This window comes from Stegastes partitus, unplaced genomic scaffold, assembly GCF_000690725.1.
Source record: "Stegastes partitus isolate 25-593 unplaced genomic scaffold, Stegastes_partitus-1.0.2 Scaffold2209, whole genome shotgun sequence".
NCBI classification, from domain to species: Eukaryota; Metazoa; Chordata; class Actinopteri; family Pomacentridae; genus Stegastes; species Stegastes partitus.
The window spans coordinates 25,749-52,879 of NW_007579940.1; the positions used below are offsets into that span (position 1 = coordinate 25,749).

General features: G+C 44.8%; 1 protein-coding gene across 4 annotated transcripts in view; it reads right to left on the reverse strand.

Moving 5' to 3' along the window:
• Window positions 1-271: 271 nt before the first annotated feature.
• nup98 (nucleoporin 98 and 96 precursor) overlaps window positions 272-27,131 on the reverse strand; it is a 35,138-nt gene continuing 8,278 nt past the window's right edge. For 2 of the 4 annotated variants that reach the window (XM_008304389.1, XM_008304392.1), the window contains exons 9-35: window positions 26,280-26,417; window positions 26,018-26,153; window positions 25,667-25,759; window positions 25,064-25,201; window positions 23,770-23,903; window positions 23,013-23,200; window positions 22,806-22,922; window positions 21,510-21,699; window positions 21,285-21,384; window positions 21,061-21,174; window positions 20,766-20,904; window positions 20,443-20,620; window positions 18,677-18,844; window positions 15,423-15,665; window positions 13,869-14,001; window positions 13,509-13,759; window positions 13,205-13,389; window positions 12,122-12,384; window positions 10,288-10,563; window positions 9,737-9,894; window positions 8,570-8,710; window positions 8,330-8,475; window positions 6,360-6,581; window positions 5,457-5,698; window positions 4,818-4,972; window positions 3,668-3,779; window positions 272-2,458 (exon numbers count right to left, since the gene is read on the reverse strand). In XM_008304389.1, the coding sequence (XP_008302611.1) occupies window positions 2,259-2,458; window positions 3,668-3,779; window positions 4,818-4,972; window positions 5,457-5,698; window positions 6,360-6,581; window positions 8,330-8,475; window positions 8,570-8,710; window positions 9,737-9,894; window positions 10,288-10,563; window positions 12,122-12,384; window positions 13,205-13,389; window positions 13,509-13,759; window positions 13,869-14,001; window positions 15,423-15,665; window positions 18,677-18,844; window positions 20,443-20,620; window positions 20,766-20,904; window positions 21,061-21,174; window positions 21,285-21,384; window positions 21,510-21,699; window positions 22,806-22,922; window positions 23,013-23,200; window positions 23,770-23,903; window positions 25,064-25,201; window positions 25,667-25,759; window positions 26,018-26,153; window positions 26,280-26,417 (4,560 nt within the window). In that variant the 3' untranslated portion in view covers window positions 272-2,258. Of the gene's footprint in view, window positions 2,459-3,667; window positions 3,780-4,817; window positions 4,973-5,456; window positions 5,699-6,359; window positions 6,582-8,329; window positions 8,476-8,569; window positions 8,711-9,736; window positions 9,895-10,287; window positions 10,564-12,121; window positions 12,385-13,204; window positions 13,390-13,508; window positions 13,760-13,868; window positions 14,002-15,422; window positions 15,666-18,676; window positions 18,845-20,442; window positions 20,621-20,765; window positions 20,905-21,060; window positions 21,175-21,284; window positions 21,385-21,509; window positions 21,700-22,805; window positions 22,923-23,012; window positions 23,201-23,769; window positions 23,904-25,063; window positions 25,205-25,666; window positions 25,760-26,017; window positions 26,154-26,279; window positions 26,418-27,131 lie in introns of all 4 variants that reach the window. The other 2 variants (XM_008304390.1, XM_008304388.1) reach the window with 1 other exon arrangement.

Consider the following 27,131-nt stretch of genomic DNA (forward strand, 5'->3'; position numbering starts at 1 on the left):
CGATCTAAGTAACAAACCCAAAATCAAAATTCTATCATGTGTTAATGTAATTCAGGCTGTATCTCAGATATAGCCCAAGGCGCAATGCGACTGACTTCGTGCAGATGGGTCACATTTCTGAGTTTGTCCCTAAATAATCTCTGTCACAACACTTTTGCCATTTTTCTCATAATTTGTTCTATCGGCCAGCAGAGGTCACCGCATTTGATCAAAATTTCCAAAACTTACGAGTCAAATAACATTCAAAAATAACAACACTAATGAAAAACTGTTTATTTCTAGTTGACTTTATTAAAAAATAACAAAATCATGACATGCAAACAGTCACACACACACAGAAAGCAGAATCCATCCATGTAAACTACATACATACACTGTTTCTGACATCATATAGATCCTGTTTACTGAGAAACTGTAAAAACAAAAACACATTCTTGGCAAGCCGACAGTTAATCTACAACAAAATCAATCGATCGCTAAGTGAAGGGTTTCATTTCAAAAGACTTTGCATCCAATTTGTTGATAATTAAAGGTAGAGGATAAAAATGACCTGACGTTCCCTGTTTGAGTTCCAAAAATATACAATATTTATATAATTACATGCAGTGAAATCTCCGGCTGGCGGCTCGTTTTGGAAGGAAACTCTTCAGCTTAGAAAATCTGACGACCAAACTACCGCAGTGCTGCTGCTGTTCACTTCTGATTTACATTCAGACCAAACAGAAAAACAAGAAATCTACAAAAATAGACCATTTTACACTTTGCATGTTGAGTCGCCTCCAAAAAAACATCACCGCTCTTCTTTAACATTATAGATCGTCTTTATTCACATATTGACAGATGAACAGGTGCTACTGTCGCTAAGCTAACAGCCGCTTTTATTTACTTAGAATGAAACCAAATCTGTCGTGGTGCTGAAGACAAGTCGCCACTTTTTATCCTCCCCTGATCAAGACCGCAGCACTTTTGCTTTTTTAGGATCAACAGAGTAATTCAGGTACTTTTATTCACTCAAATGCAGATACGAAGACACTTTTAAACACAGAGGCAAAGAAGAAAACGCTCTCGTTACCGGGGAGCATTTACAAATAATAAACCTGGAAATGACAATAAATCTAGTTTAAATCCAACCTGCAGTTTCATGTGGAAGTTTTAACCCGTTAACTACAAAATCCTGCAGGTTTAAACGGAGGCTGCACAGTTTTTTTGTGTTTGGTCGTCCACTGGTTTCCATTCATTTCTGCATTCATCTCCTACGCTTTAATGTCCTGAATGTCTTGTTGTTTGGTTTTCTGGTGCTCGAATCACTCCAAAGAAATTATAGACAACTTAATGTCCCACTGAAACCACTGTAATACCGTTTTTCACCACAAAAAGTAAACCAGCAGGTTTTTGAGACCGGCACTGATGTTCATATCTCGTTTTTCTGACAGTTTCTTGGCCGTATTTCACAATAATTCTAAGTAACATCATTAAACTGGACACTGTAGAAGAGCAGCAAACAAAGCTGTCATCATTTATATGTGATTCTACAGTCTGATGTATTTAGACATGTTTCTAAATCAGTAAAGACTTTTAATCATCTCTGAGGCCATTTTTGTGTCGAACTTTTCCAAACTCACAGGTATAAATGAACAGACTTCATGTTTTCGGGGGGTTTTCAAACAGAAATGGAAGGAAACCAGCAGCTCAGTGGTTCCCAACCTGTCTGACATCAAGGAGTTCTACCACCAGTTATACACGGGAGTGATTTAAAAAAAAAAAGTTGTTTTACTTCAATAATATTTAGAGAAATTCAATAAATCTCAAGAAAAGAAGGGGGAAAAAACTGTCAATTTTGCTGCTTTTCTTGGACTTACGCTTCTGTAAATGGAATATTTTTGGTATTTTAAAGGGTTGTTTATGACAAAATGAGACCGTGGACACCTCGTTTTATTGTCCAAATATGTACTTGAGCACTTGCCAAAAGAAAACCCTTTTTTTCTGCTCCACTATTCGGGTCTCCTGATTGAGAACCACTGATCTGAGCCAGTAGCTAACTGTGAGGTGAGTTGTGCAGCGAATGAGCAGATCTCTCACTCGTCGGTTAATTTGAAACTTCTTGTCGTTGGCGGTGTTTAAAACGCTGAGGAATGAAGTATCGAAGAAGGCGTCCCTCTAGGTGAACTCTGCGTCATGGCTTCATGACGTTTGAGCAGCTAAGACCTTTCTCCTGTTTGTACTGATGCGACATCACTTCCTGCCGCAGCTCTGCGCTCTCATTGGCTGACGATGAGCTGCCGCAAGTATGACTGCGTGAGGCCTCGCAGCTCCTCCAGCGTGTAATCCTCCGGCATCGGCAGGCGGCTGATGTGCGGCGCCAGCTGTGCCAGCGGGATGCTGAGGGAGTCGGACGCCGCGTCGCCCTGCTGCAGGCTCAGAACCACGCGAAGGATGTTCGCCACGCGCTTCGCCATTTCTGCAGGGAGGCAGGAGGGGCGGGGCTTAGTCAGGTCATAGCCACGGTTCTGTGTCGTTCTGCAGGTTGTCACCAAAGAGCAGCAGCTGATTTCACTCGTTAAACCAGAAGTAACCGAGCTTCTGACCACATACGAAGCAGCAAGAAGAAAAACGCAACAAAACAAATGTAAACCGCTACGAGGACGCATTGCAGAAAACTAGTTTTACTAAACAGCCTCTCAGCAGCCGGCAGGGAACGTTCCCACAACGTTAGATAACATTTCCTACAAGTTTCATAATTCTTTAAACAAAATGCTGCATTCAAATGCTCAAAGAATGGCTTCGAAAATAACATTTCCACTAATGTTCCTATGAAGGCAGTATGTCAACATTTCGATGATGTTCTATGACAGCGTTCTTAAATCGGCATTCAAAGAAGTTTAGTTCACTGGAGACAAAACCTGAACCTGGTCTGGATGGAGAGGATGTAATCTGACCTCACCCTGTGGCGTTCTGTCTGGACTCCCTGATCTGATCCTCCGTCTACCGTCAGCGACAGGGGTCGGGAAATGTCTGATTCTTAGATGCATCGCGATTCCGACGTGGACGAATCTGAATCGATTCACAAACGTCCAGATTTTGATTATTTAAATCTGTTAACCAAAGTGAAACAGAAGGTTTTAAATAATGCGGAACTAAGAAGCGCAGTACGCGTCATCTCCGGGACACCTCGCCGTGAGATCCAACAGCTCCGTCTAATTTTAAAAGCAGACGTGTGGAAACACTTCGGCTTCGACAACGTCAACTGGACAAGAGCCACGTTATATGTGAGCTGTGTCGCGCTAAAACAAAATACTTCTGGCAACACAACGAACATGAGAAGCCACGTAACTCGAGTCGGCAGGCTGCTGTTGCGGCTACGACTGATTACTGCACTGCACGAATTTTGTAACTTTCCAGTTTGCACACGTTTCCATGAGTTTAATAAAAATATAACTGAAATGAATTCAACTCGTTTCTTATTACAAATGCACTATTTTTAAAAAGTGCACGTGTTGGACGCTTGTATAGTGAGACAAAAGGACATGTGCGTAGTCGAACCGTGAGGTGGCCAATGATTCCCACCCGTCGGCAGCGAATCAGACGCGTCGGTGAAACCAGCTGCTGTCAGTCGGCGTGAAAGGCTGCAGACTCTGCCGTCGGCTGTCCGTGGCCGCCGTGCTCTTACCTGATTGGGCGAGTCGGTCTCTGGCGGTGCTGCAGGGCAGAAGCTCGATTCTGCTGCAGAGAGACGTCACGTCGGTGTAGAGGCGCTCCAGTTCATAGCCGGCGTTCTCCATCTGAGGGACAAGACATCAGACTCATGGGTTGGCGGTGGAAACCAAAACCACGTTCTTCCTACTCCATCACGTCGGCTATTTTTCAGACTGTGCGCTAACATCCAGTTTATAGACGTGTGGTGATATGAAGGTTATTAACACCGTAGAGTTTCAGTATCCAGGTTATAGACACTTACGGGTGATATTAAACAAGTCATTGACACTTTTATTAATATCTAAGTTACTGACACGTTTGTACGTCAACGTCCAGGATACTGATGTGTTTGTGTGTCATTGTCCACCTTAGAGACACTTTCGTGCGTTAGTATCCAGGTCATAGACATTTTATTTTGCCTAAACATTCCAGTTATTCACTCGTTCATGCAGCAATATCCAGGTTAGAGACACTTCTGTGGTTAATATCCTTATTACTGATACTGTTGGGAACGTTTTACACACGTCTGTACGTTTATATCCAAGGTCGTGACAGTTTTGTGTATCAGTGATTAGGCTACTAATACTTTTGTGTATTATCTATGCAGGTTATAGACACTTTGGGCGTTACTAACCAGGTTACAGGCAGTTTTTTTGCGTTAACAACCAGTTTCATATCCAGGTTGTCGAGGCTTTTGTGCGCTACCATCCACTGTGTGCTACGTTTGCGTATTAATATCCACGTTGTAGCCACCTTTGTGTGTTAATACCCTGGTCATAGAGTGTTTTTGGCATTAATATCCAGGTCAACAATAATCAGGTAATTTATATTTTTGTGGGTCAACATTAAGGTTACAGACGCCTTTGTGCACTAATATCTTTGCTAATGTTACATTTGTGCGTTAATATTAAGGTTACTGACAATTTCAGATTAATATGTTTCATACAAATCTTCAAACTACCTCCAACACCAAGAAGAACAAAGAGTTGTGTAACAGACGATCTGAACCCACAGAATCACGAAGCCCATTTGGACAGTTCTGAATTCATGCTTCAAGCAGCAGCTCTTAGAGGCTCGATATGTTAGACTGACTGCCTGAAGCATCTCGGTGGTTTTGCGTTTACCTGCTGGATGTCCTGCAGAGTCTTGATGACCCTGATGTAGTCCAGGTAAACCCTGCCTGCAGTGTCCCAGTCCTGGATGGTGGCGCTGTGCTCAGGGACCGCCAGACCCTCCAGGAACTCCAGAAGATAGTCGTGGTTGTCGTTGATGATGCAGTCTGCAGGAGGAACGAAACAACAGAGACGACAGCTTCAGACCTCACACCTTCCCCCTCTGGACGCTTCGCTGAAACTACACTTTGACGTTACATCTTATTTTAGGCAGAAAGTGTCGAGCAGCATGAACACAAAGGCAGTAGACGGAGGTGGAGAATGACACGTAGCTACGGAGGCGTTGTCATCACAGATCTTTACACTGAAAACTGAACCCAAACCTAAGCTTTTATCATGACGTGATTCTGTGTGTATATCTGCTCTGTAGGACCAAACTGATCATTCAGCTCATCTTCATGATACTTCTGTGTGTTGACAACCAGGTTAGTGACACTTTTGTGGAGTTACATCCAGGTTAAATCACAGTAGAAACATGACTTCACGGTTGGATCAACAGTCTGCCTTCTTCTGAGGTGCCGGTTTCTGTAAACTACATTCACATTTGTGAAAATCAAACTTCCCAGTCCCTGGGTATGAAGCAGGCTCTACCTGAGGCCAGGTGCTGGATGAGTAGCCGATGGCACTGGTTCCAGTATCCGGCCCGGTACAGGTGCAGCGCCTGCTGGTGCCGGTCGGCGTCGCGGCGGGCTCGGGTGGCCTTGGCCTCGTGGATCCAGCGCTCCGGGACCAGCAGCCTCTCGGTGAGGAAGCGCTCCCTGCGTACCGACTCGTCCGTCTCCTGCAGGGGGCAGTGGAGGGTCAGCATCTCCCTCACGGCTCGCTCCCGCTGGCTGGACACGACCAGAACAACCAGAACGTCAGACAGACATGAAGACATCTCACTGCTGCCACAAACTGTCACTGCAACACATTCTGACAGAAAATAACAGGAAAATCTTGTACTGCTTTACATGCAGCTACAAAGATCGTGCATGTGGCTGGTCTTTGGTTTATCTACACTGTAGGAATGTGTAGATAAAGTAAAAATAGAGTGCCAAAAAAAAGGTTAAAAACTGTTGAACTACTGTCATGTTCGAAAACTAAAACCGTGGAAATAACAGCAAAGTTTGGCAAAATAGTGATGTTTGTTCACTGAGTTAAATACTGAAAACTGTGCAGTAACACATCGGAAAAGATTCTTCTGTGTGGAGGTTATTTACAGACAACATTTAAATACTCGTTTTCTGTGATTCCACTGGAAATCATTTGTAACTGAACAAAAACAGGCAAAATCTGTTAAAAAAAATAAATAAAAATTGACCATTTTTCGAATCCTTAATATGCATATTTTTTTTCTTTTAAAAACAACATTATTAAAATAAAATGTTTGGCAATTAAAAAAATCATTCGTCTCACAGATGAAACTGTGAGATGCAGCGGACTGAAAAGTTCCTGTAACAGGTGAAGACAGCAGCGACAGAACAAACGGATGCAGCCTCCCTGTGGACGTACCTGTGGTCGGGGATGTGCAGCAGGATGAAGACGGCCATGTGCCAGAGGCCGGCGCTCTCCAGCTGGGCGGCGTAGCTGGCGTGGAGGAGTCCCTGCCGTGAGGAGCTCAGGTGGCTGTAGTGCAGCGCCTGCAGGACGCCCCACAGGTGCCAGCTGAGGCGGTAGTCCAGGCGCTCCCAGGTGACGGTGAGAGGATCCAACAGCTGCTGCAGGCTGTAGTGTCTGCAGGACGAAGCACGGGACGTGACTCAACATCAGCCTCTGAAAACTGAACAACCCTGAAGACGCTATCGCAGCTGAGGTTGGGCAACTACAAATCTGTTACGGTCTGAGGTTTGTGAGTGTTTATCAGGAGACACACAGGAAGTTAGACAGTCCAACTTTAATAGACTGAAATGATAATTACTGGAGTAAACGTTCCCTCTCCAGCTCCTCCAGCTTTCCACCAGAACAAATGCACATCAGGATTTTATATCCATCCATCATCTCTACACCTTAATCCTCACTAGGCTCATGGGGGGCTGGAGTCTATCCCAGCTGACTCAGGGTGAAGGCAGGTTCACCTGGACAGGTAACCAGTCTATCACAGGGCTACACTTAGAGACAGACAACCAAGCACACTCACATTCACACCTACGGACAATTTACAATCACCAATTAACCTCAGCATGTTTCTGGACTGTGGGAGGAAGCCGGAGAACCCGGAGAGAACCCACGCTGCACGGGGAGAACATGGAGACTCCATGCAGAAAGATCCCGGGTGTCCTCACCGGGACGTGAACTGGTGACCTTCTAGCTGCGTGGCAACGATGCTAACCACTGATCCACCAAATCTTTAACACTAATGCTATTCGTGTATTTCCAATACTCACATTTATCTCAATATAAAATAACAACCATGCAGTTAACACTGAACTATAGTCGACCTGCTTCATGTATTTAAGGTGTCAGTAACTGGATAGATTGTTAATAACTGTATTTAACTTAAATTTTGCACTAGAACACCTTAAACATGCTTTTTTTTTTTTTTTCTTTTACTCAGGTCTGTGATTATACATTAGTCGTTTACTGTCCTTGTTTAAATGCTCGAGTGTGTTTTAGTTTGTGTCACTACTTTAAAAACAAAGAAAGCACCGGATCCTTCTACGTGTTCACGTACTAGAGCAGTAAAACTGACTCTGATTTAAACAATAATCATCAAAATGCTTCACACTGAGCAGGATTTCAAGGATTCACACGACACAAACAAAACCTTGAATGACTGATGTTGTGGGCCTGGAAGTATTTTGGATTAATTTCAAAACTGATCAGCACTGAGGTTTATTTATTTTGTAGCGTGTGATATTTATCCTCCACAAACTGTAAAAACAGAAATAATCTTGAGAATTTCTACTTTCCGGCAGTCCTTTGACGTATCTGCTGTGATGTGCGGTTCTCTCAAAAAACTAATCTAAGCTTAGAATTGTGATATTTTATTTTTTTTAAATCCTTTTACTCTGCACGTCTTGTTTAAACATTATCCAGAGCAGAGAGGAACAAATAAAGCAACAGATTAAATGTGTACATTGGTAAATATCTACAGCATGTGAAGCCTCATTTCCCCCCAGGACTGGTCACACCTGTGGACGTGCCCATTTCAAGGTTTTTATTTTTTACGATTTCTGTCATTCAAACTGTCCCATAGAAGACATTTCTGGATAAGACGTGTGACGTGGGGATTTTAGGTTCACATTGTTTATATGACATATGATTCAATACATTTTTTCTCCTTCATGTTCTCCAGCTTTTATTTTGTGCTAAAAAATGTGACCCACGAATGCGACAGGGGCAAAAAATAAATAAACAAAATGTGCCCAGAAGCGGCTTGGGTTACAACGACAATGAAAATTCTGCCACCAGATCTTTTTGTCCTCTCTGTTCACCGATGAGCGACTTGTCTTTGCAGCAGCGGTGCGTGACGTTTAGTTTACCTGTCGCTGTAGAGCTTCAGCAGGTGGAAGCAGATGTCGTACAGCGGCCGTTTAGACTCCTCGTCCTCCTCCTCCAAATCCGGCTGATCTGCCTCCAAGTAGGGTGGCAGGGGGGCGCAGGCGTACTTCCCGCTATCGCAGGAGCCCTGCAGGGTTAAAATCCAGCATGTAAAACTAATAAAGCAGCTCAATGAAACACCTTTAAGTATTTAGGACGACAGCTCAACGCCAGCGGCTCACCTGAAAGGCGGCTTCGTATTTGACGAGTGCGTCGGCCACAGAGGCGGTCGGAGGCAACATGAACCAAAGGTGGACGGCCATGCAGCGCTTCCAGTCCAGCTCGGAGCAAACATTCACCACCGACTCAGACGACTGCCACACCTGCAGGGGCGACCGGAAAACGCACGCTGAGGTGAAACTGTGAAACTCCAGCACTGAACCCTAACTTTAAAAGTTCTAAGCGGAGAGGAGAACTGTGTCGCTTTAACCGCATTAAGGCCAATTCATGCTTTCAGCCTTCGCAATGACACTCGTGACACTGGTTCTGTCATCCACCCAAATCCATGAGGGTCCATGGACCGTCCATGTGCAGCCAAAAATGTGTGACCATGTGCCAGGAAACCCAGTTGTGATTTAAAATAAAAAATGGATACACACCTTCAAAATTGATCATTACCAGAGCTGTAATTCCAGCATTCTCTGCAGGACTTGCTTGAGCTGTGAGGAGGTGCTTTGATTAGTACAAGCTTCCCAATAAGGGAGCCAAAACACAGCGGCAAGTTTTACATTCGCCACAAGTCCTGTGCAGTGTTGCCCAAAAAAACCCACAGCCACAATCCAATTTGTAAGCAGCTGCAACATCCTGTGAACGTTACAGCAGCGGCACCAACTGTCGGCAAAACAAGCGAGACGACTGAATGTGTCGGGAAACCAAGTGGTTTCTAAAACAAATGGATTCTTCATTATGTACACCCCTCAAATTCAGCATTACCAGAGTTGTAACTGAAGCATTCCCTGTAGGAATTTGATTTGGACATGCTTTCCATCAACGGAGCCCAAACACAAAGAGAAGTTCTAAGTTCTCCAGATGTCCTGCGCTGCGTTAGCACACTGCTTTACTGTGATTCACTGACACGATGCTACAGTTCAATCTTTAACTAGCTGCTGTAGTCTGTAATCATTTTTTTTGTGTTTCATGTCAGGGGTAATGCGACCGTCTGTACAAACCAGCACGGTCCTCTTGTACTAGAACCACATCCATTCATGGGAAGGTGCACACCGATGCAGAAAGCATGAATTGGCTTTGGAGAAAAGTAACTCCAATGCGTTGTATGGAAAAAGGAAGACAGTTATGACAAATGTTTATCGTCCTTCATTCACAAACTAAATAAGTCCAGTGTGTCGTACTGGCTTGCCGGCGAGCAGCGCAAAGATGCGAAGTCGTTCTTCGGGCAGGTAGCAGTCGGTCTGCATGCGGTTCCAGTCGGCGAGCTGAAGGGCCAGAAGGTCCCGGCAGTACTGAGAGCCCATGGCCTGGGACAGCAGCAGGGACAGACGGTGGTCTCCTGGACAGACAAACAGATGCATGTTAGCAGTGCTGACATTTCATATTATTTATTTCCTGTCTGTCAATGTTCAGACCAGATAAGACGAGTCAGAGACTCTGCCGGTGTTGACAGACTCAGACTCGACACGTACGGATATATTTGAAGAGTCTAGTTTCTGCACATTTACAGGTTTGTAATGTCATCTTTAGGGTCGACTGGAATACGAGCACATGCTGTAATGTACAGATTACATCATTTGTCTCATACAGCACATTACTGCAGCACCTCTCATTTGAAACACTCTAGAAGCTACTTTTATATTTTCTATGTGCTGAACTGGTAAAAATCCAAGTTATTCAGGCTGTTGTCACATTTCTGGCAAAGCTGTTAAACCTCCAGTTTTCTCCTCACCTTCCTTCTGAGCGAGTCGACACGCCTCGCTGATGCGGTTTCCCGTCAGGTAGCTGAAGATGGCCTCCGTGTGGCGGCCCTTCCCCACCAGAGCCACCTCCTCCTCCACCCTGCAGGTGGCGCCGCGGGACAGCCAGGCCGAGAAGGTCCGCCGCCTCTCCAGCTGCTGCTCGTACTCGCTGGGCGCCTCGATGTCCGGCTCCTGATCCGAGGGGCCCAATCGGCCCCACAGAGCCTCGCACAGGGTCCAGACCTCGGCCCAGTAACCCAGAAGGGCTGGAGGGGAAAGAGAGAGAAAGAAAATCCTACGATGACAGAACAGCAGAGTGGACTGAATTCTGTAGAACCTGAAACACAGACTGTAAAACTGGTCCCTCAGGTACGACGTCTGCTACATGCTACATACTACTCATGCTGTCCGAGTCCAAAACCAATTCCCAGAAGGAGCCAAATGAAGCACGCATTGGTCAAAAAACTACCTCTAGATTATCGTTTAAAATCAAACTTGTGTATAATATGACTTCCTCTGAATAGTAGTCTGAGTATGTTTTTGCTTCTGTCTCACGTGTCTTAAATTTCTTGTGGTTTATTTTTACAGCAACATAAAGTCCTGCATCTCTATGGAAACAGAACAACATGAAAAAGGAGCGAGAACTCAGATGTCTTCTGTGCACAATGACACAGTTGGTCAGACATTATTCCAAATGACCACTGGTGTCATGAATGCTGGAAATAAACGAACGCTCTGCATACAACAGGTGTTTTACTGCCTACATGTGTGATTAGTTTCTGCTTTTCTCCTCTGATTGTAAACACTGCCTGCAGTTCGGCCAAAATGAGCTCCGAATTTTTGTAACAAGACTGGGATGAGCTCAGAATTTTTAGTTTTTTGGAAATTCGGTTGCTTCCCCCAGCGAGGGAGTTTAAGTATCTCGGGATCTTGTTCACGAGTGATGGGAAAATGGAGCGCGAGGTGGACAGGTGGCTCGATGCAGCGTCAGCAGTAAAGCGTGCGCTGTACCGGACTGTCATGGTGAAGAGAGAGCTGAGACGCAAGGCGAAGCTCTTGATTTACTAGTCCATCTACTTCCCAACGCTCACCTATGTTCACGAGCTTTAGGTCGTGACTGAAAGAACGAGATCGCCGATACAAACGGCTGAAATGAGCTTCCCCCGCAGGTGGCTGGGCTCAGCCTTAGAGATAGGGTGAGGAGCTCAGACATCCGGAGGGAGCTCGGAGTAGAACTGCTGCTCCTGGCATCGAAAGGAGCCAGTTGAGGTGGTATGGACATCTGATTCGGATGCCTCTGGGGAGGCTTTCTCTGGAGGTCTTCCGAACACGTCCACCTGAGAGGAGACCCCGGGCCAGACCCAGAACCCGCTGCAGGGATTGTATTTCTTGGCTGGCCTGGGAACGCCTCAGGATCCCCCAGGAAGAGCTGGAAAGCATCGCCGGGGGGAGGGAAGTCTGGAATGACCTGCTCCGCCTGCTGCCCCCGCAACCCGACCCCGGATAAGCGAAAGAAAATGGATGGATGGAAACTCGGTTACACTAAACGTTTTTTTTGTGCAAATTTTTAAATGGGAGATGTAGAATAAAGCGATTTGATCAAATATCTCGACTTAAGGGTGTAACTTGGTTGTTTTACCAGGTGAAACTCAGTCACACATGTTAAGGGAACATCAGAAAATAAAAAGTCAGATGATTGTTTTATTCTTACTCTGACAATTTATGTGATTTAGGCTTTGTTAGAATTTTTTATTTTTAACATTTTTGGTGTGCAGAGGGAGGATCAGTTACTGCTTTAGCTCCATCTGTGCCTCCATCACTTACGATCTGCGTCGCCCTGCTTGTCGTTCAGCTCGCTGATCCACTCAGCGTACTCGTGCAGCGCCGCCACGCCGAGTTGCGGTCGCACCAGCGGGCAGGTGGAGGCGTCCGGGGTGCTGATGGTGCTGTGCTTCAGGCAGATCTCCAGGGGGCGCTGCAGCACCGCCTGGCTCTCTTCATTGCCCTCCTCCTCGATGGTTTTCCCTCGTGGAGGCTCCAGACCCACCAGCTGCTCCAGAACCACCTTGTAGGGGCTTTCTGTCAGTCTGTAGCGTTTGAAAAGAAACCCACCAGTTTAGTTTGGAAGATGAATTGGATAAAAGGGACTTTCTCCTTCAAATAAATGTCATCCTTCTTCTGTATAATACACCTCAGCTAAACAAGGTGTCCTAACCCACAGTGTATCTGCTCTTCTAACCCTGAGACACAAATCAACACAGTGCAAAAGTGGACACAGTGTAAATACAAAATCTAAAATGGTTCCCCATTTGAATCACTTTAAGTCAGAGGGTTTCTGCAGTTACCAGATTAAATGATTGACTTTTTTTTACAACCACATTCATAATCCGTTTTCACATTTATAATCAGCCAAAAGACAAAAAATGAGCAGAGACGATGAAGAGATTTTCACTCCATCACCCGGTGCCTGGTGGAACTACATTCAAACAAGTTCCAGCTTCTGACGCCGTCTTACATCAGGCAAGAAACAATATTCAGGATTTCATAAAAGGCACTGAAGGCTGTTCTGTGGTGAAACTAGATTCAGTTTTTCTGATCTGGCAGAAACATCAAAACGGACTTATTTTAACAGCTGCCCAAATTCCTGACTCAGTTCAACAATGGACTTTAACACAGAAGACAGCCAGCGGTGTCTAGTGGCCCCCAAAGGAGGTTCAAAGACAAAGGATGGGAAATGTTGAAGTCACAGATCCAGCGGACATGTACCGCCAGTGTGTATTATCAAGGATAATGGTATCAGATCAGCAGATTCTAAATGTGAAACGACTCGGATCGAGGACAGAACAACTTGATCGGGACTTCCCTTCTTATTTTGTGCTGTGCGGTCTAAGTGTTTGCGTCTCTTACGGTTTGCTCCTGGCAGGTTTAGGCAGGAAGCTGAAGTCGGTCTTGGTGGTCAGTTCTTGGTGTTCAAGCTGTTTGGACGTCGACGAGCTCAGCCGGCTGCCGCAGTGCGCCAGCGTCCAGCCGGGACCCCACCCGACCCGGAAGGACCGGACCGCAAACAGCCCGGTGTCCATCAGCAACGCTCCCTGCAAAACAACAACACGGGTTACTACAGCGAAGGACAAAAGCTGCTGATTCCAACCTCAGGTTACTTTTAGCACCTGAAACGTTTTCACGCGACTGAACAAACCACCCGAGTACCGACCTTCCCCTGAGTGACCGATTCCTTCATGGGGACGGGTCCGCCCAGCCGCCGGACACCGACCGTCCTGATCGAAGGCTCTGGAGTCCTAGGAGGAACCAGGAAAGAGGAGGGTCCTGGCCCCGCCCACTGCAGCAACCGAGGGGGTTCGACCACCGCCGGAGACGCCCGGGACGAAGGCAGAGGAGGGCAGGGAGAGTCCGAGAGCTGAGACAGGAGGCCGGAGGTGAAGCGAGCCTGAAGGAGACCACCGACTGCACAGAGAGAGAAGGTCTCAATTCTCCATGAAATGTTCGTCCAACCGTGAAACTAACTCACGTAAATGAAGTCAAACTGATTAGGGAGCAGATTTGTGTTTCGTACCAGAGGGTCGGCCGTGAGCTCCCGGCAGGACGAGGCGAGGAGACGAGACGTCAGCGGAGACCTTCATTGCCCCCTGATCCTGGAACATGTCGCCGTCATCCTCATCCTCGGCAAACAGGGACGCCTTCATAATCTGCCGACAGACAAACCGCTTCATTTAATCCCTCACGGAAACAGGAAGTGATTAGAATCGGATGTGAAATGAGAGTTTAGGGATGGTAATTGCTGACAACAATTTAAGTGCGTAAAAACATATCAACCGATTACGCAGAGAAGAAGGGACATGCATGCTACAAAATGTATCACAGACCAGCTGTAGTACCTGGTTGTTCCACCAGGTGGAGCCCCTCACTGTTTAGTACTGTACAGATCAGAGGCAGGTCACTCAGACTACAGCTCATGTTGACAGCAAAGAGCATTGTGGGAGTTTAGCAGCAACGGGACCAAGACAGAGACTCTGAGGAGGTTTTTGGTCAGAGGTCACATTTTCAGCTGTGAAAGTCAGGTGACGGTTAAGATGAGCTGAGTCAGCATAGGGAATATTGTTCACTGTTGCGTAACAGAGACCAGGTAGCGTCGAGCCCCTTTCAGGTTACACGTCAAGGGTTATTACCTTGACAAGCCTCAGCTATGCTTCTCCAGCATGAGAACTGACATTTCTCCATTATGTTAGTATGTAATTCATAAACGGACCTCTGTGTAGCCCACTGCAGTCAGCTAGTGGGTCAGCAAAATGTTTTATTTATTCACATTTGTGTCTGTAAATGTACTTGTGTGCTTTTCATTGTTTTGTTGACATTAGATAAATGTATGTGCCTTCAACGGTGGTTGAACTAAAAAAAAATAAGGCCTTTAATCTACTGGTCCTGTTATTAAAAATAGGTCAATAATTACCAATGTTAGCCTGAATTATATCGAGCTTAGCTTGGATGTGTCCTACACACACTTTCACTCAACAAACTGTTTGGACCAAGAGTTACAAAATGCTAATGAAGGGGTTTTAATACTTTATACGGGTCTTCATTTGCCCCAAATTGATTTATGACCTTTTATTACATTTGCAGCGACGGTGCTTTAAATCCAAACTAAAACTCTTCATCTTTTACCTTGTCAACCAGCTTCTCCTCTGAACGCTGTCACTTCCTCCAGTGTGTCGTCTTCGTCTCAACACATCTTTTACTGATTCGCCTGTCTTGTCCATGTTGTCCTGCTGATTTTTTATTATTTGTATTATTTGGTTTTTGTCCTTCAAGCACATAAACGTCCAAACTTCGCCTCTGTAATTTCACATCTTTATTTGCTTGTTTTGAAGGTCTTGTTTGGGTTGTTCTCATGAGTAGGTGAGTTGTCTTCGTACACTTTGTTTCCAGACTTGGGAGGAGGTTTTGCGTCGACACCTCAAGCTGCTCGTCAATAATTTTGTCATCCTCATTTGTCAACACTAAACTGCTTCCATGTTTTCCCCATAGAAAGATTTGTTGTCGTGCTTCTCATCTGAACTGAAGTTGTCGTGTTCCGTACAGATGGAGGTACGTAAATTAAACCTGACTCTACCTGGAGCGTGTGCGGGTTGATGCCCAGCGAGGATGCGATGTGGCCGGATGCAGAGACGCCGTCGTGCTCTACAGACGTCAAACCTCCGAGCTTCCCGGCCATCGTGTCCATTTCACCGGCCGGCAGGTCGCCGCCGTCGTCCTCTCCTCCCAGCACGCTGTCCGTCGGGAAGCTCTGGGTGATGTCGGCCATGTCGCTGTCCAGCTCCGAGACGCCGCTCGGAAGATCCACGACCACCGTGGACTGAAAGACACGAGAGTCACGACTTCTAACATCAAAAACAGACCAACAGAAACCTGGTTTGGTAGCTAAACATCAGTGACTCAGGTCCAAACATTTATGAAGACAACCCTGAGATTTCACATTAAAAGAATTAATGCAAGACTCATGCAACGTATGTTTGTATGTTTTGGTGCAGGTTTTGATCTTAAACCAGCTTAAAACTACTCAGTATCATCTTATCAAAATTAACATTTGGGGTTTGTGCTGCCTGGTGCAGGTCTGAAATCAGAGTCCTTCCTCTGTATGTGATGGTGCAGTTTACACTTAAACACCAAAAACTGTTTAATCTGTGCACAGAAAGAAACCTGAAAGTTTACGCCTATTGGTTCAGCTAATGTTGGATTATCCATCACAACATCCTGGAATCGAAGGGACGCCTTCAAATGTCTTATTTTCAAACAAAACACCTTCAAAAATTTAATTTACAGCAATTTGAGGAACAAAAAAAACAACAATTTCTTAGATTTCAGAACTTCAAATTGACAAATGTGTTGCTTTTTTTTTTTTTTTAAACATCCAGTCGGTGGAATTTTTTTCTCACTATCCGCTAATTGTTGGATAATTACAACAGTCCAAACATACAGGACAAACTAGGTCCGACTGGTGCAGCTTTAAACACTACACATCTTTACACAAACATTCCAGACCAAAGCTTAAATGTCATTGACTTTATTTAAATTTTCTTTAATAACTTCAAAGTGAAAATTAGTACAACTTGTGCCAAACATCTTAAAGCAGTCGTCTAAAATGCTTCCCAGTGAAAGGATTTTCACTTAACATTACATGAGCTGTAAGTGAGGCGACTATTAATCCAAACAGTTCAGCATAATAAGCACATTCTGTGTATGACTTTCTTGAACACACACCTTAAACACCATAAAACATCTGTTCACCGACAGAACTTCTTTAAACAGTTGAAGAGCACCTCCCAACAACTGCATAATATACGTACGGGGTGCGATCAAAAGGTTCAGAGAATATTCGTGTTGCGAGCAGGAAGTGCCACGAGTCAGCTGACTGCGTGACGTCACGCTATGAACGTCAGGACCTGTGCTACACTCACTTCTGTGACCACTGTTTAAGATTTCAAACATCAGTCAGTCGCTGGAGAATCACTGTGGTGACCAGAAGAGGGTCTGCAGCTACCATCAACAGAACCAACAGCAGCCTAACAGCAGAAGAGCCGCGATAGTCAAGACTGGAGAAGGAGCACCGGGAGCACTCACATGGTCGTGCACCGTGAATTAGTCTGTCGAATTCTCCTGCAACGTCCCGAGGGCTAATTCAAGCCACTGAACTGCGGTACGATGGCACAACGATCCTCCCTCCATCAGCCCTGCTCACCACATTTATCTCCCTCTTCCCCAAAATTGGAATTCAAGTTCAACTGTTGCTGTTTTGACACAGTTCACGTTTCCACTGACTACAGCTGCTTTACAGGGAGTGCTACAAGCATCTCTGCACAAGAAAAACACCTCAGCGACGACGGAGGCCAAGTTTAAATCAGGTGTTTTTGGTTATTGGAGGAGAGGTCTCAGAACCATTTGATCACACCTCGAAGACGCCACACGAACTCTCTGCTCGAGTTAAAGCTAAAGCAGCAGCAGACTCAGAGCTGCTGGACTGTCTAAAAATATCTTTAACTACAGATCAACGCTAAGACATTCAGAGTCTGTTAGAAAAGGTTTCCTCTGTTGATTCTCTCTCTCTCTTTTTTTTTAATGATTCTATCGTTCTAACTGTGTCATCCTGCACAGAAGACATTTCTGAGTTCTCTCTCTTTCTATTCATGGTTGTTTGTTTCCATAAAGCTGCCGGACTTTATACTGCAGAGAAAAACGAGCACAGGACTCTTAATTTTGCCTGTTAATGTTTCCCATCTGTTGCTGGCCAGCATTACACTTTATATCTTAAAAGTCTCTCTCTTAATTTCTCCATAAATAAAAATATTAAAAACACTTGCGCACAGTCTTCCTTTCATGTGAATCCATCAAATCTGGAACCGCTTCCATCTAAAAGCCTTCCGTCCACGTCACCAGTCTGAAGTCCTGCTCATCAATACATCATAAAAGGGACGGTGCTCGTCTAAAGAGCGGCTAAATGCAGATCAGAGGGCTGCGCCTCAGAGCGAGGTCAATGCTATGTTGGGCTTAAAGTTGAAGTTTTCAGTGTCACAAAGCTGGCTCTTCCTTAACCTACTAAACTACCAGAACTAACCTGCTCCACGGGAGGTTCAGTTCAGAGTTGGCATTCAAATCAGCTCCCTTCAACCAGTAAGTTTCCTGATGGTTCAGATTCTCAGCCCAGTTCATTTTACTCAGTTACATTAATCTCCGTCTCCATCTTGGGCCAGTGTCAGACCTCAATGCACTTCTTCAATATCATGTTTAAATGAATCAAGCTTGAACTTCCAGAGCGACTGCACTCAGAGCACACTTTTCCATCAGCATTTCTCTGTTTTATCATTTCAAGAAGCAGCACTTTTTACGGTGGCAAACGACCGCAACAACCTGTTCCACCCGACTGAAGCAGGCGGCAGGCGGTCGGCCCCTAATGTGCTGAAAAATAATGAAGGCAAAACAAATAACCACCGTCACGATGTTCTGCAGCTCTGGGGTTTAGATTTTGTCGGCTTACGATGTCTGGCTAAATCAAAGCTGCTCCGTCTTGCAGCCCTCTGCTTCCCTGACTGCAGCATAAAAAAAACTTCTGAGATGTACAAAACAGTTTAAAAACATTTAAAATGGATGAATGTGTTAAAATGACAAAAAAAAAAAAAAAACAACACAAAAACAAGTGTCGTGTTTTTGCAGCTGCAGGCTCAAAAACAAAAAACCAAAACAAAAAATGAATCCCTCTGCTACGACCAGACAGCTGGACACAGGTTTGAGTGGATCGCTCCTTTAATCAGCTCAGGTGTGTCAGTGAGGATGAGGAGGATGAGGAGTGTGGATGGGCGCAGGCTGCTCTACCTGAGCCTGTGGCGCCACCTGCTGCTGGGAGGGGGGAAGCTGCTGCTGCTGCTGCAGCCTGGAGGGAGGAAGAGTCATCATCGTCTTCAGCTTCTTGGGGTCGGCTTTAGGCGGCACGTCCTCGTCCTCATCGGAGTCCTGGAGGCCATACTTGGAGAAATGGGCCACCTGAGACAGAGAGGGGGAGGAGTCAGTTACACCTGAGGTCAGCAGGTCGGGGCTTTTGGTTCTTTCCCATCAATGCTTGCACTTGTTCATAGGGAACCCAAAGGCCACTTTGGATTGTTGGGTTCTCTGTTCAAAATTCATAAGGTCAGTACTTCACTAAGTTAAACGCTGTGAGATGACATACGTTTGCACTATACAAACAAAACTGAACATGAAGTGATGGGAGCTGCTGGCGTCTTTAGGTCGTCAGGTAAAACTAGCCACCTGAGGCTTCAATAGGATTTTAAAACACCAACACAGAAGCTGCATGTCAGAGTGTTACAGGAAGCATGCAACACTCTGACATTTAAACTAAAGTGATAAAGTGTGTCGCGACCGTGCTGAGGATAAACAAGTTTCAGAGGTGGCAGTGACAGATTTTTCAGACTCATAAAGTTACTGCAACAGTACTTGTGAAGGGAACGTTACTTGTTTTTAAAGGTTTAAGGCACCATCGGGCCGCGGTACCGGGCCGCACAGAATAAAAACGTTTTATTGGTAGATTTTATTTTCAGCGGAGTCCGCAGGGTGTTTTATTTTGAAAAACGACTAACTCGTCTTTCCATCACTTGACTGTCAGTTTTCATGCTGGCTGCTAAACGGAGCCGTCGGTCCATCTGCTGCCGAAATGAATAAAAAACAAACGTCTCTGGAGAGCGTCATCAAAAACAGGGAGACTCGATCCTGAGACAGAAGAAAATGTAAAAACGTGTTTAGCAATAAAAAGTAATTTTATTCGTTTATGACACTTTCAACAGAAAAAAAACGATGATTATTTGCGATGTGTGCGATGACCGGTCATGTCTTGCTTGAAACCGGTCCGTGGCGCAAAACAGGTTGGGGACGGCTGCGTTAAAGCACCAAGTTTAAAAAAAACAACTCAGTGACTGATGGATGTTAAAGGCAGACTCATATATCAGCAATTTACCAGCCAATCAGTTTTTGTTTCAACATAAATAACATCCCTGATCACAGTCCCCAAGCATTGGTGTTTTAAAAGAATTGCAACCACGATAAAGAATGACCAGTTTGTCAGCGACGTCTCAGACAACGTAAACATGAATACTTTGATTTTATTGTTGCTTGTGGTGTTTTTGATACTGATCCTAAAACTAAGATCCGGACCAATCACAGCATTTTTTTTCCACTGACGACTATCAACACAAACCAAAGCCTGATCCTTTGCTAACTTCGTGAATGTATAAATATTACGGCATTATCAATCAATAAATTATTAATCTGAGTACGCTAGATATTTGTGCCGTTTTCAGCCACAACTACAGCTAACCTGCAACACTTGTGATCTTATTATCTTGGAAAATGTTACTGGATTGGAACTCGATCAGCAGATACTAAATATTAAACGACTTGTCGGATCAGGGGCAAAAATAAACTTGATCGGGGCATCTCTTCTTATTGCCCAATACATGTCCTCACACTAGTATAGATCTACAGTAATGCTGCTTTCTTTTAGGACATGGAAAAAAAAAACCCAGAATCAATCAATAAAAGAGAGAAATTCAGAGTAATTATCTGATGTGAAAGTTCAGGCAACTGACCTCGAACACCCAGGATCCGGTCTCGGGCCGATACTCGAGGAAACGGGCTCCCTGTTTGCGCGAAGCTTTCTCCAGCCGTCCCTCGTAGTTCATGTCGGTCAGTCGCTCGGGGCTCCTGATCTGAGTGCAGGTCGTCTTGTCGTTGGGCCAGACGCCGTCCAGAGTCACCTCCGCTCGTCTGTGAACACAAACCAGTCAGTCAGTTCATATTTATCGCTTTGATGTGTCTTTGGTTTCTTATTTGAGTATGTGTGTGCAGTTTGTTATCACAGAATAAAGTCAAATCCATGATATTTTGCTCCACTTGGGCTCCCGTCGCTCACCTGTTAAGCCCCTCCCCCTCTGGCGGCTTGTTCTTGTCATCTGGGTACACGATGACCTCTTTGCGTCTGAAGTGGACAATGTCATCGAGGTTCAGTCCCGTCACGTTGACCTCGCCGGGGAAGAAGATGGAGCCGTAACCTGTGAGAGCCAATCAGAGCAGAGCGGTGAGATGACTGTCCAATCAGGGACGACTTTAGATGAGTGGAAAAATGACATATGCTAAGAATCCCTGATGTCATTTTAGTGAATGTGTGTGCCCTGGAAAGGAGAATAAGATGAGCCACCAGCTGTTACCTTTCCTGCCGATGCTGAAGTTTTCCACGATGCACTCTCCGTTTTCGTCCACCATCTCAGCGAGGTCGTCCATAGAGGGGATAGTATAATAACCCACCCGGTTCAGAACGATGCCTGAAAAACACAATAAAGTGTGTGGTGCTTTTACTCTGCAGCTACAATCAAAAGACGAACATCCATCCAGCAGATCAACTGGTTGAAGTAGGTGAATGGCTTTTTCTGACCTGCAGGATGAGGAGACTGTTGGGACTCCGGCTGCTGCTCCTCCTCCCCCTCCTGCAGAGATTCTTCCCCCAGAGACGCCGACACGTCGTCGCTGCTCAGCTGAGGGCAAATAAAAACATGAAAATCAGGGAAGCAATAACTTTGAATGTCATCCCGCCGAGCGTCGAAGCTCCCAAGCCGGATGCTTGGTGAGTCCAGATCAGCTGTGCGGTGAGGCTGCTCACCTCCAGGCCGTTCCTGGACGCTTTGTGCATGTTCAGGTCGCTGATGGTGTCCTGCAGGCTGGTCTGGGCTCGGCCCTGCGGGATCGGCTTGGCGATGGGGTTGACGTAGAAGTGGGTGACCTCTGGGTCGTCGTCCGGCCGGCTGCTGGGTCCCGGAACCTCCCTCAGCTCCTCGTCTTCCTCCACATGGCTGCAGAACAGACGGCAGTAGAGGGTGAGACAGAGGCAACGTTCATGCGTTATGTGCAGTATTCAATTTATCAGGAAACACGCGGGAGACAGTTTGGATTGAACGCAATACTGTCTCTATAAACAAAACACACACTGATGCTCCATCCATGATTACAGGTGCACCCACTGACTCAACTCACCAACAGTCTCCGACTCCGACCTGAGCGACAGTTTTGACTTTACGTGCAGTATTGATGTATTTATTGCATTTATTCATATTTTTACGAATACAGTTTGTATTTTTTTTTAACCTGTTTTGCTGTGTTTCTAATTGTGATTCAGATCCTCCTTCGCATGTTTTGGTGCACAGTTTGGCAAAACAGGAAGAATGTATCTCAACCTGGAAGTCAATCTCTCTCTTCAAAGAAAATTCTAATTACTGTTGCAAGTTACAGTCACATATTAATCATATTTTTTCATTCACTTGTTAGCGAAATAGAAGCAAACTAGTTTATTTGTTGTTTTGTACACTGATCTGTGAAAAAAAAAAAAAAAAAACGTCTGAAGGACTGATGACTAAGTTCAGGATTTCTCAGTCTTTATAGTCAGAAAAAAAAAAAAAAAAAAACGTCTGAAGGACTGATGACTAAGTTCAGGATTTCTCAGTCTTTATAGTCAGGATGACATCAGCGAGAGCTGGAGATGAAAATCTGCAATGAGCTCCACCTTCAAACTGTGTAAGAGCCGTCATCGTTTCGTATTGTTTTAAATTAGGTGAACAGCTGTCGACCTCTGAAACAGCAGCTGACCAGTGTCACCAACCATCAGAGGCTTTAAATCGTGGTGCAAATGCAGATAGAGGGCTGAGGGAAACGGATTCCTTGTTGAGTTTTATTATCTGTAACTAAAAGTTTTGGCACAAGCATAAAAAAAAAAATCTATATTCTGAGATGAACCAGCAACAGCGAGTTCCAGCTTTGAGCTCTCAGTCTTTCCTGTCTGCATCAGGGTTCAAACCTCCTTGAAATGAGAGATTTCTTCACCGGATGTGGTTTAAAGGGGCATAAACAAACCTCAGTGTTGAACAGTCATGAAACGGTATTATGTGTAAATGTGTAAACGGACCTGTGTCCGTTCTGCGGATACTCCGGTGGCGAGGCGAGGTCGTCGGTCTCTTTGTTAATCGGACTGCTGTACTGACTGCTGTTCAGGTTCTTCAGCACAAGTTTCTTGATGCTCTTCCTGCAGAGAAAGCAGTTGCATAAAAGCCAGTTCGAGCTGTGACAGCACTTAATTTGATGATAATTTCCGTTTAAGCGAGCGTTGCAGTACCTCGGTATGAAGGCTCCGTTGGTGAGCGACGGCTCGTCGTCATCCAGGCCGTCGAAGAGCTGCGACTTGGAGCCGCCTGAAGACGTCAGCGCTTTGGGTCGGACTCTGGTTGCAGGACGTGGGGTCAGCTTGTAGTGGGTGGGCGTGGTCAGAGCCTTCTGAGCCGTCGGATTGGTCGGTTTCAGACGCTGATGGAACAAAGGAGGAGGTGTGATTGGACATTTCGACCTGAGCCATCAGAGCTATTCTTTGTTTACATCTTGGAATGATTTTTTAAAGCCTCAACTTTTGTCTTCCAGAGCTTTGAGTGACAGTTTGTAAAGTGAACATACAGTTTGACAAAAAAGACAAAAAGCAGTCTGATGATGTCGTGAAGCAGGGTGGGATCGTGGGAATTGTTTTCATCACTGTTGCATTTTTACATTCATGCGACGTTCCTCGGGCAGAAATAAGATGAGATGATGTATCTAAGTTTAATCCAAGTTTTGTCGTTTAGTGTGTTTCTACAGCAGGTAAAGGTGATACGACGCCACTGACAGCCGACCAAAATGAAACTCACCAGTTAAACTGAACAGAATTAAAGACTTTTGATGTAAATGTTGGAATTACATTATCGCACAGGACAACAAAGTATGCAGCGTGTCGATTTTCAATGGAAATGTTGGATATTATATCTTTAACAGGCCTTTTTTAAAAATCTTTATGTTGTTGTTGTTAATGGTAAATAATAAACGGTCTGCACTCGAGTTATTCTCACCTCCTCCTTCTTCTTGGGGTCTGACAGCGGGTTTCTGAAGAGCGGCGAGTCTCCGTACGGCGAGTAGGCCAGAACGCTGAGCTGCTGCTGAAGCATAGCCTGCTGGGCGGCGGCAGCGTTTGGATCTGTGAGGGCTGGAAGAGAGAAAAGGCATTGGTACAAACACTGATGGCTGTAGTCAGAGCGAACAGCCGGGTGGTTTGATGGTTTTATTAACTGGACTGCACAAGGCAGCCAGTCAAAGCACCATCATATAAAAATCCAACACGAAACTGTGTTTATCATTGGGGCCTGACTGATGTAGATTTTTTGAGGTCGATGCAGATTCCAATATTTGGCAAAAAAATAAAAAATAAAAATTTGATAGCCGATTAATTTATAAACTATATAATGAATAAAATAGCTTCTTTTCGGTCCCTTAATGCTACACCAACAAAGACATGAATCACAGGCAGAACATTTGACTGTTTTACACTTTGCCCTTTAGTATTTGTTCAACTTTACAACAGAGAGAAGTTTCAAGAACAAAAACATGCAGCAGAGCATTAAACATAATATGCATCAGTAAAAAGAAAAAGTTTCCAAACAATGACGTCTGTAATGTGGGTGTTTTATCTTAAATTTGCATTGTGCATTTTTCTTCCATTGGAGCATGAATATAGCTTCCAGTTGTACTGATGAATTTACCTTTAGGTTTAGGACACAGGTGTGTGCTGTTTATAAGCAGCATAATGAGGGAATTTACTGGCAGAACATTGTTGTTACATTATTAGACAGATAGAACTTTATTGATCCCTTTGGTAGAACCTCAGGGAAATTGTTATTATTCTGATGTTCTGTACTCTCAAAGACTGTGCTGTCTTTAAAGTTGATGAGAATAAGATAATAAAAATGTAAGTTAAAAAGTTAGATAAAAAGTTTAAAAGCTGTTTTCTGTAGTTCTCTGAAAACCCGTCAGCGTGAGGCTCTATGCCTGTTTTGGTTCCAGACTTCACGGCAGAGTGACTGATCTCACCGCTGGACATTCGTGAACTTTCTTAACTTTTCGTCATCTCCATGAGCAAAGTTTGACTTGTTTACAACAAGTGGCAGCAAAACCAGAGCTTTTTGTGATGTTACACACTTTTGTCTTGGAGAATATTTGTCTTTTTACTAAATCAAATTGTACAAAATGAATGAAAGCATTTACTGCTTTATGAGAAATTAAGAATATATCGGCAATTAATCGGCAAAACTCTGGCTGATGATGAGTATTTTTAAAAGGGCTATAATCTCAAAACGAGCAGCTGCTCACCGACGGGTTGTTGTGGAGCTCCGAAGCCCAGCGTGCTCGTTCCGCTGTTGAATCCCGTCGCTCCGAACGTCCCCATCGTTCCCAGTGTGGTGCCCAGTTTGTTCTGGTTGTTCCCAAACAGAGTCTGTCCTGTGCCCACTGCTGGACGCACACAGCTTTGTGTTAATATATATGGAAGGACAGCCTGCTCTTTGGTTCAAACACTAACCAGATGATGTTCGACTGACAGGAGTCTAGTGCGCTGCAGTCAACAATATGGGCTGATTTTTAGTTAGTTAGTGCTCAAACAATTAACTGACGTAAAATTCACGGTGGACAATTCTCGTAATTCAATATTTTTTTCTCTGGTTGAAGCAAAATATGAGGATTTGCTGTTCCAGTCTAATAATAGCCAAATTAGCCCCAAAAACTGTGACAATGACACAAAAGCAACACGAACAGCCCATTGACTTCAGTGAATTTGCAACATAAACACTCTTGATTATAAAACTACAGGGTGAGGCTGAAAACACACATATACAGCCAAGGAGAATATTCTCCATAGAATTATCTACTTTTAAACTGAAAATGGTCCCAGAGGAAAGCCATGTGTTTATGCGTTACCTGTTCCAAAGCTGGTTCCCAGTCCAGTGCCCAGCCCTCCGGTGGTCGACTTAGTCCCAAAAAGACTCCCTCCAGCAGGGTTTGCCCCAAAACCTACAGTCAGCGAAAAAACACAAAGGTTTAAAAAAGCCTGACGCATGAGCTGTGCTGCTTGAGTCACCTTGAACGCTAACTTTAAAAATGTTAAACCATCCAATTAACTTAAGTTTTTCTGCCTGAACTAGCGGCATGCCAAAAAATGTGCCAGCTAGGCGTCCAGTCGCTTTCTACATTTGTGTAAATCTCTACTAAACCTCAGAATTGGTGTTTTTCTTTCTGTTTCAAACTGCACACGCTGAAGAGCAGACTTACCGAAGGTGGAGGTGTTGGTTCCGGTTCCCAGCGTGAGAGCGGGCTTGTTTCCAAAGAGCCCGGTACCGGTGCCGAAGGACGGAGCGCTGGTGGTGGTGGCGCCGAAGCCCGCCGTCTTATTGCCGAATAAACTCTGCTGCAAAAGGCAACACGCACACGTGAAGAAAATCGATTCACGGTGACTTTCAGAAAAATATTCACAACTCTGCAAAAGCGGTCTCATTTTAACAGAAACAGCTGCTTGTGAATCTACAGCTCTTACCTGCGTGCCCACGTTTCCAAATCCAGGGTTGGTTTGGCCGAACAGCCCGGTGGCCGTCCCGAACCCGGTGGCGGTGCTGGTCTGAGCCGTCCCAAACAGGCTGCCTGACTGAGACGCTGCCGTGTTCCCAAACAAACCCTGAACAAACGCCAACATATCCTCACTTTAAAAAAATGAAGCAAGTTTGACATTTCCCGGCTTTCCTCGTGTAAGTCGGCTCGACAGAAACTGAAAGTCCAGTCAGCGATAACAGTCATCAGGAATGTAGTCGTCAGCTTTCTTTGTGCACTCAGATGTGCTGCTTGTTCACATAAAGAGGAGTTTAATGCGTCATCTGACTGTTCTTCTACACGCCTGTTTAACTCCATATTGTTAACGATGATGTATTGAAGAGCATTTAGGTCTGACACTGTCCCATAAAGCAGGAAATTGCTTTAATTTTTAGCTAAATCAAAGTAAAGTTACTATTTTAGTATTCTCTGTAATAAATACTAAGAAAAACAACTATTTTCTAACCTGTGTCCTATCAGCTGCATATTTGTGTGATTTTTGCATCACCATCTAAATGCGTGTAGGTTTCCATGGCAACACGATATATTCATACAGTGTGCGATACTGTAACTGCACGGCTTCTTTCAGTGGTTTTAATAACGTACAGATCAACAGGTTTGCAGATAAAAACGGTTGCTCTCAGCTGAGAACCTGAATCAGTCATAAAAAATAATGAGGAAACGATTTTGTTTGAAGAGAGACGCTTTTGTGAGCCGATATAATTCATGAACTCTGAACAGAGCTCGATCCGGACCAGGTTAGCTCCACAGCATCAGTTACCATGGAGATCTAGCTCCACAG